Consider the following 17,129-nt stretch of genomic DNA (forward strand, 5'->3'; position numbering starts at 1 on the left):
GAGGAGATCTCTCAGGAGACCATCCGCCACCTCATCAGGAGCATGCCCAGGCGTTGTAGGGAGGTCATACAGGCATGTGGAGGCCACACACACTACTGAGCCTCATTTTAACTTATTTTAAGGACATTACATCAAAGTTGGATCAGCCTGTTGTGTGGTTTTCCACTTTAATTTTGAGTGGGACTCCAAATCCAGACCTCCATGGGTTGATAAATTGGATTTCCATTGATTATTTTTGTGTGATTTTGTTGTCAGCACATTCAACTATGTAAAGAAAAAAGTATTTAATAAGATTATTTCATTCATTCAGATCTAGGATGTGTTATTTTAGTGTTCCCTTTATTTTTTTGAGCAGTGTATTTAGTGAATTTCAATTACTTTCAAAGACACATAGAAAGTATTTAAAAAATACTTGAATAGACTGAATAAAATACCCTTTCTAAGTATTTTAAAATACTGTTTATAGAAAATTATTTGAAAATATGTAAAAATACTTACAATTGAAGTAATTGATTTGGCCCACATTATTTAAAAATACTCAGACAGAAAATAAGTATTTAAATAACAAATACTCAAATAGCCATGTATTTGAACTCAATTTATTTCCATGATTAACATGAACATCATTTTAGTATGAGAGAACATGCTAGCCAACATGTCAGTAAAGAAGCCATTGAAAATAGAAGGTTTACCTGTCCAGGGAACTGCAGAGGCTGCTGCTACCGGCCAAACCACCAACCAACCAAGTTATGGTCAACTCCATCAGCCAATGAGAGCAGAGCATTTGATCAGCTCCAGCCAATGACAGGAGAGCGTTTGATCAGCTCCAGCCAATGACTAGGGGATATTGGATTAGTGGGCGCAGCAGCCAGTGTGGGGGACATAACCCATTGTGAACATTGGGTTTGCAGTCACAGACCAATCCTGAACCCTCAACCCAAGGGGAAATGGCTAATGGGCCATAGGGCCTGTGTTATCTGTCCGTCTTTTTTCTTAACAATACAACAGTCTTATTTGACATGGCAGGTGATTGCCAACTGACAGAACTACAAATCACCTTACAACATAAAAAACTACTCAATATTATTCGTAGATCGGTCAGACAGTCACAATTTTACCCATAATGCACCCCCCTTGCCCTCAGGACAGCCTCAATTTGTGGGGCATGGACTCTACACAGCGTTGAAAGCGTTCCACAGGGATGCTTCCCACAGTTGTGTCAAGTTGGCTGGATGTTCTTTTAGGTGGTGGATCATTCTTGAGACACACAGGAACCTGTTGAGCGTGAAAAACCCAGCAACGTTGCAGTTCTTGACACAAACCGTTGCGCCTGTGTAAGTCTTACTTCCATCCCTCTCCTTGCCCCTACATGGGCTTCGAAACCAGGGACCCTCTGCACACATCAACAACTGCCTCCCACGAAGCATCGTTACCCATCGCTCCACAAAAGCCACAGGCAAACAACTACTTCAAGGTCTCAGAGCGAGTGATGTCACAGATTGAAATGCTATTAGCCCATACCCCGCTAACTAGCTAGCCATTTCACACCGGTTACACCTGGCACCTACTGCCTTACCCCGTTCTAAGGCACTTAAATATTTTGTCTTGCCCATTCACCCTCAGAATGGCACACATACACAATCCATGTCTCAATTGTCTCAAGGCTTAAAAATCCTTCTTTAACCGGTTTCCTCTTCATCATCTACACTGATTGAAGTGGATTTAACAAGTGACAACAAAAAGGGATCATAGCTTTCACCTGGATTCACCTGGTCAGTCTGTCATGGAAAGAGCAGGTGTTCTTAATGTTTTGTCCACTACGTATACCTCATCGTCACCTGTGTTTGTCCTGAAGTAGCTTGTGAATTTTGATAACACTATATTTGTCGTTTCTGAACCACTAGGCTGATATTGTTCCCTGCAATGGTAAATCTGGATAGCTGAGTGAATAGACCAGTGGAGAGGAGTAGTTTGCAGAGATGATACATGTAGAAAAGCAAACAGAATGGTTGTAATGAACAAGAGTGAGATAACATTCTTCACCTTAGTAATGTTAGTCTACCAGCAAATCAACAGCTATGTTTATATTGCAGTTGACACGGATGTGTACAACATCAAACCTTTATTAAAAAATTCAACGTTGTCATCAACAAAACATGGAAAAAAACACAAATATTAAGACAAACGTAATTTTTTTTACATACATTTCCCTCGCATGAATGAGAAGTTTCCACATCTGCCTGTTATGCGCTGATTAAAATTTAATGGAACAAAAATATACCTGAAAAAAATATTACAATAATTTTCAATTATTACAATTTCAAGTAATTCAAAACAGTTTGTCACCATATGTTTAAATCTCTAAAGCCCCAAAAATGATATTTGAATGGTATGAAACCATGGCACAGGCAGGCTTAACAACAATATACGACTGATTCACGTTGCCTTTAGTCACTGTTCAGTGTGTCTCTTGGCTCACTTCACTGTAATGGTGAGACTCCAGTTACAGAGGTAAGGAATGACAGACTCACCATAGCTGCCTCTGAAAACCTGATATAACCACAGAGGTATTTAAGACAGACCTATCAACTTGAAGATCCCACTAATCTTACACATTAGGATGGTTGAAAGAGAAGGATCCCATCATTGCTTCAAATCAGAGCAGTGGAAACCTTCAAGGAATTAACAGAAGAATAGATGTTCAGCGAGGGTTTTTACAGCTACTCCTGAACAAAAAACATGTCTTATTATTAAAATCCTGAGTGCTTTATAGTCCGAGACAAGAGCAGTGTAGGGCTAATCCAGATCCATGTAACCACACCCTCCAACAGCCTCAGAATGATTCCACCTCATCTCTTTCACACCTAGCAAATCATGTGAGACCAGTGAAAACCTTCAAGCCAAGGATACAGTTAGTGAAATATAGGGACAGCTGACCCCTCCCTCTCAGTTCGGGCTGAGTTTGGTCTTGGTGGCAAAGTCAACACTGAGTTTCCTCATTACCTCACCGTGGCTCTGACCCACCAGGTTTTGACGAACACTGCCATAGTTCTCCTTGACGAAGTTGGCGAAGGGCGTGGGTGCCCGGGGCTTGGCGGGGGCGAGCAGGACCAGCGGACCCGAACAGAGGGCACACACAAACCTCTGGGTGTCCAGAGACTTAGAGTGACGACCGAGTCTACAGAGGGCAGGAAGAAGAGAACAGTTTAGCCACCAATAGGTTTTTGAGTTTAGCCACCAATAGGTTTTTGAGTTTAGCCACCATTAGGTTTTTGAGTTTAGCCACCATTAGGTTTTCGAGTTTAGCCACCATTAGGTTTTCGAGTTTAGCCACCATTAGGTTTTTGAGTTTAGCCACCATTAGGTTTTTGAGTTTAGCCACCATTAGGTTTTTGAGTTTAGCCACCAATAGGTTTTTGAGTTTAGCCACCAATAGGTTTTCGAGTTTAGCCACCATTAGGTTTTTGAGTTTAGCCACCAATAGGTTTTCGAGTTTAGCCACCAATAGGTTTTTGAGTTTAGCCACCAATAGGTTTTTGAGTTTAGCCACCATTAGGTTTTTGAGTTTAGCCACCATTAGGTTTTTGAGTTTAGCCACCATTAGGTTTTTGAGTTTAGCCACCATTAGGTTTTTGAGTTTAGCCACCAATAGGTTTTCAAGTTTAGCCATCAAGCAAGTCTCTTCTTATTGCTGTCCTTTACTAATGGTTTCTTTGCAGCAATTCGACCATGAAGGCCTGATTCACACAGTCTCCTCAAAACAGTTGATTTTGAGATGTGTCTATTACTTGAACTCTGTGAAGTATTTATTTGGGCTGCAATTTCTCAGGCTGGTAAATCTAATGAACTTATCCTCTGTAGCAGAGGAAACTCTGGGTCTTCCTTTCCTGTGGCGCTCCTCATGAGAGCCAGTTTCATCATAGTGGTTGATGGTTTTTGCGACTGCACTTGAAGAAACTTTCAAAGTTCTTGAAATTTTCCGGATTGACTGACCTTCATGTCTTAAAGTAATGATGGACTGTCGTTTCTCTTTGCTAATTCCACAAATGAGCTTAACATGGCACAGCTGTTAATTAAAATGAATTGAAATGCAATCCAGGTGACTACCTCAAAGCTGGTTGAGAGAATGCCAAGAGTGTGCAAAGCTGTCATCAAGGCAAAGGGTGGCTACTTGGAAGAATCAAAAAAAAGTATATTTTGATTTGTTTAACACTTTTTTGGTTACCACATGATTCCATGTGTTATTTCATAGTTTTAATGTCGTCACTATTATTCAACAATGTAGAAAATAGTAAAAGAAAGAAAAACCCTGAAATGAAACTTTTGACTGGTACTGTACGTGTTTTTGCAGCAGCTGCACTGGTACTGGTACTTGTAGTTAATGTCATAGCTGTGGCAGCGGGTGACCATGGGCAGCTCGGGGTGTGCCAGCGTGGCCTTGCGGGCGTACAGCTTCCAGAAGGGGCCGTGCCCATCCCTCACACTGTTGATCAACCAGGTGGCAGCGTGGCACATCTCATGAACCAATGTGTCCCGCAGGCGGTCTGGCAAGAGGGAGGATGGAAAGTAACACGGGAGAGAAAAGAAGAGGGGGGGGGAATGGGAGAGAGAGGAGAGGAAGGATGGGTGAGAATGAGGGAAGGTGGGAGAAAGCAGGATACTTTTTACACAGGTTTAATCATACAGACACGGGCTGTTCAAATTCAAGTTTGACTTTAAATTACTTTCACCAGAACGTAATTTCAACGTTATAACAAGATAGATTTAACGTCATGTCATTCGTTTTTCAACCAGTGAAGCCTTACCTGCAGAGTCACAGACTTTCTCAGAGAGTTGGATGCGGGCGTATCGGTTCCCACTTCCTCTCTCCTGCCCTGTGATGCAGTAGCCAGCAGTTTTTCTCATCTTGTTATTCCAGCTCACTGACATGTTACTGGGCAGCTGGGGCACAATGATGTTACAAAGGTAAGAGGAGGTAAAACATGCAAGATAATCCCAGGTCACATGATGTTATGGTGTAGGTCAATGCAAAACACTGTATAAGATGGCATCTTCATCACTCTCCAAGTGATATGGAGGTATATGTATGCTTATAACCTGTGTGTTTAACACTGTATAGCCTATGTATGCTTAAAGTGTGTGTGTACCTTGCTGTCGAACACGCTGGTGTTGTACAGGCGATACAGTTTGCTGGTGAGCTCCTCCTTGATCTGTTTGAAGTTACGGCTGAAGATGGAGCCTGGTCCAGACAGAGACTGGAGGAAACATCCCGGAGTCATACAACCTGCTGCTGACACCCTGAGGAGAAAAACACAGCCTGGAGTCTAACACCCCGAGGAGAAAAACACAGCCTGGAGTCTAACACCCCGAGGAGAAAAACAAACAGACATACTACACTACTGTATTTACCACACAGGCAGACAGACAGTTCACTGATCCTATGTTCTTAGATCAGTGTAGATCAGATGACGGAGAGGAGACATATTCGACTATTGATCAACACCCTGTCCTAGGCCCTGTTCAGTACAGTATTGAGGTACTGTCCTAGGCCCTGTTCAGTAGAGTATTGAGGTACAGTCCTAGGCCCTGTTCAGTACAGTATTGAGGTACAGTCCTAGGCCCTGTTCAGTACAGTATTGAGGTACAGCCCTAGGCCCTGTTCAGTACAGTATTGAGGTACAGCCCTAGGCCCTGTTCAGTACAGTATTGAGGTACAGCCCTAGGCCCTGTTCAGTAGAGTATTGAGGTACAGTCCTAGGCCCTGTTCAGTAGAGTATTGAGGTACAGTCCTAGGCCCTGTTCAGTACAGTATTGAGGTACAGCCCTAGGCCCTGTTCAGTAGAGTATTGAGGTACAGCCCTAGGCCCTGTTCAGTACAGTATTGAGGTACAGTCCTAGGCCCTGTTCAGTAGAGTATTGAGGTACAGCCCTAGGCCCTGTTCAGTAGAGTATTGAGGTACACCCTGCCCTAGGCCCTGTTCAGTAGAGTATTGAGGTACACCCTGCCCTAGGCCCTGTTCAGTAGAGTATTGAGGTACACCCTGCCCTAGGCCCTGTTCAGTAGAGTACTGATCAACACCCTGTCCTAGGCCCTGTTCAGTAGAGTATTGATCAACACCCTGTCCTAGGCCCTGTTCAGTAGAGTATTGATCAACACCCTGTCCTAGGCCCTGTTCAGTAGAGTATTGATCAACACCCTGTCCTAGGCCCTGTTCAGTAGAGTATTGAGGTACAGCCTTAGGCCCTGTTCAGTAGAGTATTGAGGTACACCCTGTCCTAGGCCCTGTTCAGTAGAGTATTGAGGTACACCCTGTCCTAGGCCCTGTTCAGTAGAGTATTGAGGTACACCCTGTCCTAGGCCCTGTTCAGTAGAGTATTGATCAACACCCTGCCCTAGGCCCTGTTCAGTAGAGTATTGAGGTACAGTCCTAGGCCCTGTTCAGTACAGTATTGATCAACACCCTGTCCTAGGCCCTGTTCAGTAGAGTATTGATCAACACCCTGTCCTAGGCCCTGTTCAGTAGAGTATTGAGGTACACCCTGTCCTAGGCCCTGTTCAGTACAGTATTGAGGTACAGTCCTAGGCCCTGTTCAGTAGAGTATTGAGGTACAGCCCTAGGCCCTGTTCAGTAGAGTATTGAGGTACAGCCCTAGGCCCTATTCAGTAGAGTATTGAGGTACAGCCCTAGGCCCTGTTCAGTAGAGTATTGAGGTACAGCCCTAGGCCCTGTTCAGTACAGTATTGAGGTACAGTCCTAGGCCCTGCTTAGTATTACCTGGAGGACGAAAGGCTGCTGGTCTGGAGTCTGGTCTCTGAGGGTTTAGTGACAAGCAGCTGTGCTGGAGTCTTCAGATCCAATGGTGTTCTCCCTACCGGCCGAGGGCCCGCCTCTTTCGAGGCTTTGGGCCGTGGAGCTGACAGGGAGGGCTTCTGATTGGGCCCTGGATTCACACACAAGGAAGCAGCCAATGAGATGAAATTATACAGAAACAAATAATGGAATGTACCAATTAAAGACCACAGCTGGCAGAAATATAGGAGATATATTTAAACACTTTGGGAGCAGTATACCATCGTGCAGATTTACTTTGTTATGTTACCCTCTCTGATCCAACTCCAGGAACAAGTTATTTATTTTTTAGGTATGTGTCGCATTTAGGTGTTGGGGTGTTACCCGTGTCACGTTTAGGTGTTGGGGTGTTACCTGTGTCACGTTTAGGTGTTGGGGTGTTACCTGTGTCACGTTTAGGTGTTGGGGTGTTACCTGTGTCACGTTTAGGTGTTGGGGTGTTACCTGTGTCACGTTTAGGTGTTGGGGTGTTACCCGTGTCACGTTTAGGTGTTGGGGTGTTACCCGTGTCACGTTTAGGTGTTGGGGTGTTACCTGTGTCACGTTTAGGTGTTGGGGTGTTACCTGTGTCACGTTTAGGTGTTGGGGTGTTACCTGTGTCACGTTTAGGTGTTGGGGTGTTACCTGTGTCACGTTTAGGTGTTGGGGTGTTACCTGTGTCACGTTTAGGTGTTGGGGTGTTACCTGTGTCACGTTTAGGTGTTGGGGTGTTACCTGTGTCACGTTTAGGTGTTGGGGTGTTACCTGTGTCACGTTTAGGTGTTGGGGTGTTACCTGTGTCACGTTTAGGTGTTGGGGTGTTACCTGTGTCACGTTTAGGTGTTGGAGTGTTACCTGTGTCACGTTTAGGTGTTGGGGTGTTACCTGTGTCACGTTTAGGTGTTGGGGTGTTACCTGTGTCACGTTTAGGTGTTGGGGTGTTACCTGTGTCACGTTTAGGTGTTGGGGTGTTACCTGTGTCACGTTTAGGTGTTGGGGTGTTACCTGTGTCACGTTTAGGTGTTGGGGTGTTACCTGTGTCACGTTTAGGTGTTGGGGTGTTACCTGTGTCACGTTTAGGTGTTGGGGTGTTACCTGTGTCACGTTTAGGTGTTGGGGTGTTACCTGTGTCACGTTTAGGTGTTGGGGTGTTACCTGTGTCACGTTTAGGTGTTGGGGTGTTACCTGTGTCACGTTTAGGTGTTGGGGTGTTACCTGTGTCACGTTTAGGTGTTGGGGTGTTACCTGTGTTATGTTTAGGTGTTGGGGTGTTACCTGTGTCACGTTTAGGTGTTGGGGTGTTACCTGTGTTATGTTTAGGTGTTGGGGTGTTACCTGTGTTATGTTTAGGTGTTGGGGTGTTACCTGTGTTATGTTTAGGTGTTGGGGTGTTGCCGGTCTTGTGGTTCTTCTTAATTCTTTCCAGTAAGCTGAGGAACTCTTCCTCTGAGCTGGCTGAGTCCTCCAGCGTCGACGGGGCTGAGTGGGCCCGCTGTGGAAGGGGGGCCGGGGTGGAAGAGGGGAGAGGAGGAGAGCTGGGAGAGGCCAGAGAAGGAGGGGAGGGCGAGGGAAAGAAGATGTCCTCCTGGTTACTTTGTGGAACTTTGACTTTGTGTGTCCGAGACGTCGGCGGCTGGCGCACAGGGTGGCGCGTCCTCCACGTGCTCTTCATCACGATACCATCATCTTCACTGTTGCTGAGGAAAACTGGGGAGTCACACTGGGACAGGGGTCTTCTGACTGGGAGCTGGGAGGATGACGGTTTAGGGGCGTTAGAGGCACCTGTAGAAGACAGACACAGTGACCTGTTGTTGGGACTGAATCATAATATCTCCATGAGTTAAACAGACAGTGACTGTTGAGTAGGTAACGCTGTTGGCCTAACAACGCCCCCTACCCGTGACAATATATCAAATTAACCAAGGCTTCCTGGGTATTACTTCAATTCTGGCTATGTGAAGAAAAGTCACCACAGTGCTGAACTGAAATTGAGCAGAAAGAACTTCTTCGAAACAGATTTCAGTTCATTACAAGCATGCATGTTGACGGTTAATGGTAGTGTATCAAATAGCACCCTATTCCCTATATAGTCCACTACTTTTGAATAGAGTAGTGCCCTATATAGGGAATAGGTTGCCATTAAGGACACAGAAGTGTTACCTTTGGAGGTAGGTGTTTTTTTCTTCTGGAGGACAAAGTCATCGTCGGAGGAAAAGCTGTCGACAATAAAGTTTCTGAGGCTGAGGACAAAACAGGAGATAAACCTGAGGATTTAACACACGATAGGGACCATAGTCACGGTAAGAGGTTTAAACCACTGTACCTGTCTACACTGTCACGTTCCGCTTCCTTGGGCTTGGGAGTTTTCACACGGCTCAGGACTTCAGGGGCATCAGAGAAGACACAAGGGAACAGTAAACATGAATGACGCAGAGCCAGTTATACCTCTTGCTTTGCATCTTCCTCTTCTGCTGTGACTCACACATTTCTGTTAATTACTAAAGCTCCCAAAAGGGCCAATCAGTGTAATTTTGTAAATGTGGGATCTCTATGACAAGACGCATCATTCACCAGAGTTTCTGAAAAAGCAGGCCAGTGCTGTCTGAGATATCGCATGTGACTAATGTATGAACGGACAGAGAGCGAGCCACAGTCCCCTCCCCGATTTCATCATGGGGAACAATGACATGAGTGAGGAGACATCGAAGAGACCTGGGCCCGTTTCCCGGTAGCGATGGAACTTACGAGTCATCTTCACTACAACAGACGAAGATGTAACATGTTTCCCAGAAGACCACGCAGAGAGAACGTTCACAAGTTGGTCGTTGAGGAAAGTGTCAATACTGATAGGATCAAAAGAAAAGCAGCGCTGCTCTCGGAACAGCTTTCTCCATTCAAATTTTACCTTAAACATTAGAATGATTTCACAATACTGATGACAGATCAGCTCCTGTCATCTACGGCTGCAAATATTGAGGCGGCTTATTCTAACGATTACGCTATAATAATGCACTAACTCACAGATTTGGCATGTTAGGCTACACATTATGAAATATAGAGGCACAAATGACAGACAGTATCCAAATAGCAAAATAAAACAATTGAACTAACATGAAATTGATTTCAATATCATTTAAATATACAAGCCTATAGTCTATACTGTAGGTAGGCTATTTATCTTTTAATGCAGTCATCCCGGGTTTTTATTTTAAGATTTGTTTTCAAATCTTTTTATCCTTTGCTTGTTTGTAACAATTGCGAAGACATTGGAAACTATGTATTTGTAGTCAACTTGGTTGTGAAGTTATTGGCGGTCACAGAGAGACTGATACAGATGTTAATTATGTTTACCGGAGATCGTCTGTGTATAAAGTGATACATCTAACAACGCACTTTGCTGTTCTACAAGTGGTTTGGGGCAGCCGGGAAATAATTAGCCTTTTCAAGTACGACTTTAGTAACGATGGGTTTGGGAAACAGCTGTGAGATTTAATGATGCTCCTACGAAGGTTCTAACAACGAACTTAGCCTTAAGATGCTTTTAGGAAACCGGGGTCCTGGACAGTCATAAACAATACTGTTGTTTGACTTAGAAATGACATACACCAAATTAGACATGACAAACACCCATTCAGAAGTGACATAGAACATTGTTTCAATAAAGAATTCTGAAACCTCACCCAATAGAAAACATGACTTCACTAATGCAGAAGTCAAGGCATCAGTATGGTACTTACAGTTTTCAAAGCCTCCATCACTGTCTGAGCTTAATACAAGGACTGGTTCACTAGAGGGGAGAGAATCAGAAAATAAACAACACATTTTGTACAATTGAATGACCAGATAGATGAAATGGAATTAAGGGCACTATTCAATCCGTATTGTGGACGTTCAGCTTTACAGCGTGATTGAAATTTAAACGCAACGTTCCCAGGTAAGTGGGTATTGCGTTCACGGTAAACGTTGCATGTCTCCTCAATCAGACATTACGTTTAGATTTCTATTGGGCAAGGCTGTAAGGCTTCAATTATCCAGACTGAATAGAGACCTAAGTCTACAAGGCTATAGGCTGGAAGTAGGGCTGTGACGGTCATGGAATTTTGGATGACTGTAATTAGCCAGCCAAATGACAGCGTTCACCATAATAACGTAAACATTATTTTATTTTTTTATTACATTTTCTACTCTTCTCCGCTCCTGACTGTATGTGCTGCCATAGAAATTGAATTAATAGAACAGGTGTCCCCATTCAAGTCAATGATGGCATAATGGGTGGACTGGCAGCCATTGTGAGTGTACGAATATGAACAAAGCAGGAAGTAAAATATGTGCTAAAATATGTGCTGTAATTTGTTGATTCAAGTCACGTGACATTACAATAATGACATTCCATTGCCTGAGCCACATCAGTTAACATCATTTGAATGAACATTCTACATGACCATGGTTGTTGCATCACAATACCAGGCAGCCATTTCGAGTGTACCCATGAGTTTACCAGTCAAATTGCCAGGGTTAGAGGTTCCAAGTCTGTTCTATTCATTCTATTTCTATGTGTGCTGCTGCTGCATTGTGGGAGGTATAGCCTAGGGAATCGAAGACTTGTTTGCTTGTTTCAACAAGGAGCAAAAAAGTTTCATCACGTTGTTACAGCAGAAACGGACAGAGATGGAAGCGAGACACCCCACTCCCTCATTTTTTCTGCTTACATTACAGTCAATGAACTAAGCAGACCAGACCCTGCTGCTATTTCATTGGTGTCTATGGGATAACCACCCCATTAAGCAGAACGGAACTGACCACTTTTTTTCAATGGTAAACGGCCTGAGTGAACTATTTTCTTTTATCCACCATGTTTGAAACGGACTAAACCGCACGAATGCCGTCCCATCTTCAGTGAGCTGTTTATTCCACGGCAAACACATTTTTTTAAAGGTTATTTTATTTTCCCGACAGTCTTCATCCATAACCGTTGGTTACACAGCATTTGTGCGAATCACTACTTTACCTGACTTTGTTAGCAGCACTGAAATGTTTCCGAGAAGCAGCTTTGGGTGTAGCCTGCTCCACAAGAACTACAGACAAGAAGAACATGGAGATTAATTCATTCAACTACAGTATTTCAATGCATGGCTATCATGTCATAGACCTACATGTTTGGCACCATGACAACCATAATCAGGAGTTGGCCAATGCTCATACAGCTCTGGACCAGGTGTAAAGGAATCTTCCAGGTGAACAAAAAGACAGCAGTCGTAGGTAAAGTCAATCAAACATCAATCCAGGTTTAATATAAATTGCAACAAGGAGACACTCGGCACAGAAGCAGAGAACATGTCTAACAGGCCCTTTATTATAATAGACATCCCAACCCACTGACCCTCACTTACACTGGTCGAAATCATCATCGCTGGACTCTATCAACACCTTGGTCCTGTAACTGTTGCCCTTGGAGACCTGGTTCTCTTTCCCTGAGCCTCCGTCATCCTCTTCCTCACTGTCTGGCAGATGCAGCTGGACTCGGGGAGGAAGGTATTGAGCACCCCTGGAGAAGTGAACGCCTGTGGCCGGACGCCGAGTCTTACTGATGCTCTTAATCAGCTGTAAAGAAAACGTGGGATGTGTTTGAAATGGCACCCTATTCCCTATATAGTGCATTACTTTTGACCGGGGCTATGTTCGAATACCCATACTAACGTACTGTATAGTACTCCGATCAAAAATAGTGCACTATTCACCGTATTCCATATAGAGTGCAGTACTTTTGACCAGGGCTGTGCTTGAATACCCATACTAACGTACTGTATACTACATACTTAATGAATATACTACATACTGTTAGTTAATTTTAGTATACTGTAAACGAACAGTATCGTGTTTTGGCGAACGTAGCACGACATCCGGGAACTTTTGGCATCCAAACTCTATCCATACCATGACCAATAAGCATACTACATACTCAATTTACGTCACAAATAGTACGGTTTTTAGTGAGGTTAGTATGAGTATTCGAACACAGCTCAGGTCAAATGTAGTGCACTTCATATGGAATAGTGTGCAATTGATAACATAATCACTGTTAGTTCTGATTAATGTGACCAAGTTAAGTAAGATAACAACATACCTGTTCTTCTGCTGTTTCCAACCCTCCCTTCTCTGTCCAGCCCAGTTTCTGTGAAACTCTTTGAAATAATCTGTGATTGTCGTCATCCATGGTACTTTTCTCTGTGTATCTCGCTGTAAAGGAGACAATATAACAATTATCTGCTGAAAACATGCCCAGGTAGCGTACCCACCACTGATAGCTACTGTAGCTCTGCCACTGGATAGCCATCTTTGGGAAATGCATAAAACAAGATATATGTTTTGATGTTCGCGAATCGTGGCATAACGTTACCTTTGAGGATGATGATAAGAACTTTTTGCTTTGCGCCCACGTTTCGGAAAGCGACTGAATAGAACCAACGAAAATTCAAAACTGCACACCGGAAGTTGTATTTTTTTTTATACCGGAAGTTGTCATTGGCTATTCGAAAACGAGTCATAATGACGTAGCTAGATGCGGAACTAGGCCGAAGTCAAACAAATGGTTGCTTTGTTCACAATAATAATACGAATTTGTTGACTTATTTCGCTCAAAATGTCTAAACTACAGTTGCTGAACGGGTATGTTACTGAACGACTAACGGCGGCTGCTACAGAGATATCCATAGCCATAGAGACAACCATAGTGGAGTTGCATGAAGAAATCTCCCGTTCGACGGAGGAGAATGATCGTCTACGAAGACTGTTGGATTTGGTTTTCACCCGACAGATAAAGTCACACAGAGGTTTGCATTGACGACTTGCAAATGTATTAACACACTTCAATCATATGGAAACTTGGCAAGATAGAAGCTTAAGATACACGATTGTAAATATACAAGTACAAAAGCAAAGCTGCAATTGTAATTTTGAATCCCACAGCAGTATTCTCTGTGTACCAAAACCAATAAACAAGTTAGCTAGCTGTTTAACATTTTGTAGTTGCCGAAAAAAACTTTGCATTTAGGGTTAGACAAAATATTTATTTAATTATCAGCAACTATATATTTCTTATTTTTCATATTTTTCATCATCAGATCCCCACCAGCTCACACTCCCCATATCTGAAGAGGAGGTTCCCCCTGAGCAGCAGCACTGTGAGGAGGAGTGGAGCCCCAGTCTGGGGGACCCAAAGCTCACACAGATTAAAGAGGAACAGGAGGAACTCTGGACCAATCAGGAGGAAGAGCAGCTTCAAGGACTGGGGGAGGCTGATCTCATAAAGTTCATATTCACTTCTCCCTGTGTGGAAAGTGACTGTGATCAGGAGAACCAATCTCAGCCATCACATCTACACCAAACCCAAACTGTGGAGGACAGAGAGAGAGACTCTCTACTCACCTACACAACTGATGAGATCAAAACAGAACCTGATGGAAAGAATTACAGAGTATCAGAACCAGCCAATGACTCTCAGCCCCTCTCTGTAGTAACTCCAGACTGTTCTGCAGCTCAGAGTGAAAACATGGAAAGTGATGATGAGGAGGAGAGTGGAGGACAGCCATCAGGGTCTAAGACACTCAAATCAAAAAGAAAACAGACAAATAAAGGAGAAAAGAGGACAGCCACAATGTTGCCCCGTTTGACATCCTCTAGTGTTAATACTCATTATTGCAAGGTGTGTAGGAAGACTTTTCTGTCATACGGTTTTTTAATCTATCATGTGCGAAAAACACACACAGAGCATAAGGAATGCCAGTGTGGTGTGTGTGGAAAATACTTATGTTCTACAGAAAGTATGACAGGTCATCTACAAACTCATACTGAAGAAAACATTTCTTGTCATGTTTGTGGCAAATGTTTCTCCAAGAATGGTGATCTCAAAACACATATTAGGAGTCATACAGGAGAGAAACCATTTCAGTGTACTCAATGTAGTAAATGCTACACACAGAAAGTACACCTTAAAAATCATATGAGAACTCATACAGGGGAGAAACCATTTAGGTGTAAAGAATGTGGGAAATACTTCACACAGAAGAATACCCTGTCCAATCACATGATGATCCACAGAGGGGAGAAACCATATCAGTGCAAAACATGTGGAAAAAGCTTCACTGAAAGAGGAACCCTGAGCAGGCATATGAGAGTTCACACAGGGGAGAAACCACATCAGTGCCAAGAATGTGGGAAACGCTTCACTGAGCGTGGAAACCTGACTAAACATATAAAGATCCACAGAGGGGAGAAATCCTATTGTTGCAGCTACTGTAGCAGATGCTTTACTGATGAAGCAAATTGTAAAAGACACATGAGGACTGTTCACAACAGTGAGAACATATGACAATGGAGTTAATCCTGAGTAGAGTAAAACCTTCAGATAGAAAATCGAATGTATAGAACTGACACGGTCCCATGCCCTGCTCTACGTGACGGATAAACATGTATTTTCCATACATTTCTTCAGCATCTGGGAGTTTTCTACATCATATTTTCATCACATCTTCTACAACCGTACTATGGATATGTGTGCATTTCTGTTCAAATGTTTTGTTTCTTTTCTTGCAAACTTAATTGTATTTCCATGTGAATTACCTGTATAAATAAAGGTTAAATGAAAAAAAGCAATCAGAGTTCTTGCTCATGTAAGAACATGGCTGAGCTCTTTAAATCACCACTTCATGAAGTCAGGATTCCTATTTGACTCAGCCATGCCTCCTTGCCTGTCCAACATTTCCTCATCTCCCACCCCTTCTAATGCGACTAGCCCCAACGCTTCTCCCTCTTTTTCCCCTGCCCCGCTACAAAGTTTCTCCCTGCAGGTGGTCACTGAGTCTGAGGTGCTAAAGGAATTCCTGAAACGTGACACGAAAAAAAACATATTAGTCAGTGGTTTAGACCCTTCTGTAAGGTTGATGCCCCTATCATCACCAAGCCTTTTAAATCTGTCTCCTTTCTGGGGTTCCAATTGCTTGGATGGCAGCCATGGTTCGTCATTTATTTAAAGGGGGAGATCAAGCTGATCCTATCTGTTATAGGCCTATTTCTGTTTTGCCCTGTTTATCAAAAGTGTTGAAAAAAACTTGTCAATAATCAATTGACTGGCTTCTTGATGTCTATAGTATTCTCTCTGGTATGCAATCTGGTTTCCGCTCAGGTTATGGATGTGTCACTGCAACCTTAAAGATCCTCAATGATGTCACCATTGCCCTTGATTCTAACCAATGTTGTGCTACTATTTTTATTGACTTGGCCAAAGCTTTTAATACGGTAGACCATTCCATTCTTGTGGAGTATTGGTGTCTCTGAGGGGTCTTTGGCCTGGTTTGCTAACTACCTCTCTCAAAGAGTGCAGTGTATAAAGTCAGAACATCTGCTGTCTCAACCAGTGCCTGTCACCAAGGGAGTACCCCAAGGCTCGATCCTAGGCCCCACACTCTTCTTACATCAACAACATAGCTCAGGCAGTAGGAAGCTCTCTCCTCCATTTATATGCAGATGATACAGTCTTATACTCAGCTGGCTCCTCCACGGATTTTGTGATAAACGTTCTACAACAAAGCTTTCTTAGTGTCCAACAAGCTTTCTCTACCATTAACCTTGTTCTGAACACCTCCAAAACAAAGGTCATGTGGTTTGGTAAGAAGAATTCCCCTTTCCCCACAGGTGTGATTACTACCTCTGAGGGTTTAGAGCTTGAGGTAGTCACCTCATACAAGTACTTGAGAGTATGGCTAGACAGTACACTGTCCTTCTCTCAGCACATATCAAAGCTGCAGGCTAAAGTTAAATATAGACTTGGTTTCCTCTATTGTAATTGCTCCTCTTTCACCCCAGCTGCCAAACTAACCCTGATTCAGATGACCATCCTACCCATGCTAGATTATGGAGACATAATTTATAAATCGGCATGTAAGGGTGCTCTCGAGCGGCTAGATGTTCTTTACCATTCGGCCATCAGATTTACCACCAATGCTCCTTATAGGACACATCACTGCACTCTATACTCCTCTTTAAACTGGTCATCTCTGTATACCTGTTACAAGACCCACTGGTTGATGCTTATTTATAAAACCCTCTTAGGCCTCACTCCCCGCTATCTGAGATATCTACTGCAGCACTCATCCTCCACATACAACACCCGTTCTGCCAGTCACATTCTGTTAAATGTCCCCAAAGCACACACATCCCTGGGTCACTCCTCTTTTTAGTTCGCTGCAGCTAGCGACTGGAACGAGCTGCAATAAACACTCAAACTGGCCAGTTTTATCTCAA

At 43.4% G+C, this 17,129-nt stretch overlaps 1 protein-coding gene and 1 non-coding gene across 2 annotated transcripts; one reads left to right on the top strand and one right to left on the bottom strand.

Moving 5' to 3' along the window:
- Window positions 1–2,105: 2,105 nt before the first annotated feature.
- On the bottom strand, window positions 2,106–13,643 carry LOC106604250 (germ cell nuclear acidic protein). Its single transcript, XM_014198717.3, has 13 exons — window positions 13,228–13,643; window positions 12,955–13,067; window positions 12,221–12,431; window positions 11,839–11,905; window positions 10,568–10,617; window positions 9,154–9,211; window positions 8,991–9,070; window positions 8,196–8,612; window positions 6,777–6,942; window positions 5,148–5,298; window positions 4,806–4,941; window positions 4,340–4,544; window positions 2,106–3,178 (listed from the first exon to the last, which is right to left on the bottom strand). The coding sequence occupies exons 1-13, from the start codon at window positions 13,373–13,375 to the stop codon at window positions 2,947–2,949; spliced, it is 2,034 nt and encodes a 677-aa protein (XP_014054192.3). The 5' UTR covers window positions 13,376–13,643; the 3' UTR covers window positions 2,106–2,946.
- Window positions 13,387–15,482, top strand: LOC106604251 (uncharacterized). The gene is made up of 2 exons (XR_014392277.1): window positions 13,387–13,660; window positions 13,952–15,482. It is a non-coding gene; the product is annotated as an uncharacterized LOC106604251 (transcript).
- The last annotated feature ends 1,647 nt before the right edge of the window (window positions 15,483–17,129 follow it).

Source organism: Salmo salar, chromosome 05 (genome assembly GCF_965601325.2).
Source record: "Salmo salar chromosome 05, fSalSal1, whole genome shotgun sequence".
NCBI lineage: Eukaryota > Metazoa > Chordata > Actinopteri > Salmoniformes > Salmonidae > Salmo > Salmo salar.

Bases quoted from the DNA above. Each gene is read 5' to 3' on its own strand.
- LOC106604250 (XM_014198717.3), bottom strand. From the start codon at position 13,375: ATGACTCGTTTTCGAATAGCCAATGACAACTTCCGGTATAAAAAAAAA. The intron at 13,068-13,227 runs GTAACGTTATGC...TCTCCTTTACAG, and splicing joins TCTTATCATCATCCTCAAAG to CGAGATACACAGAGAAAAGT. The intron at 9,212-10,567 runs GTAAGTACCATA...ATGCCCCTGAAG, and splicing joins TGATGGAGGCTTTGAAAACT to TCCTGAGCCGTGTGAAAACT.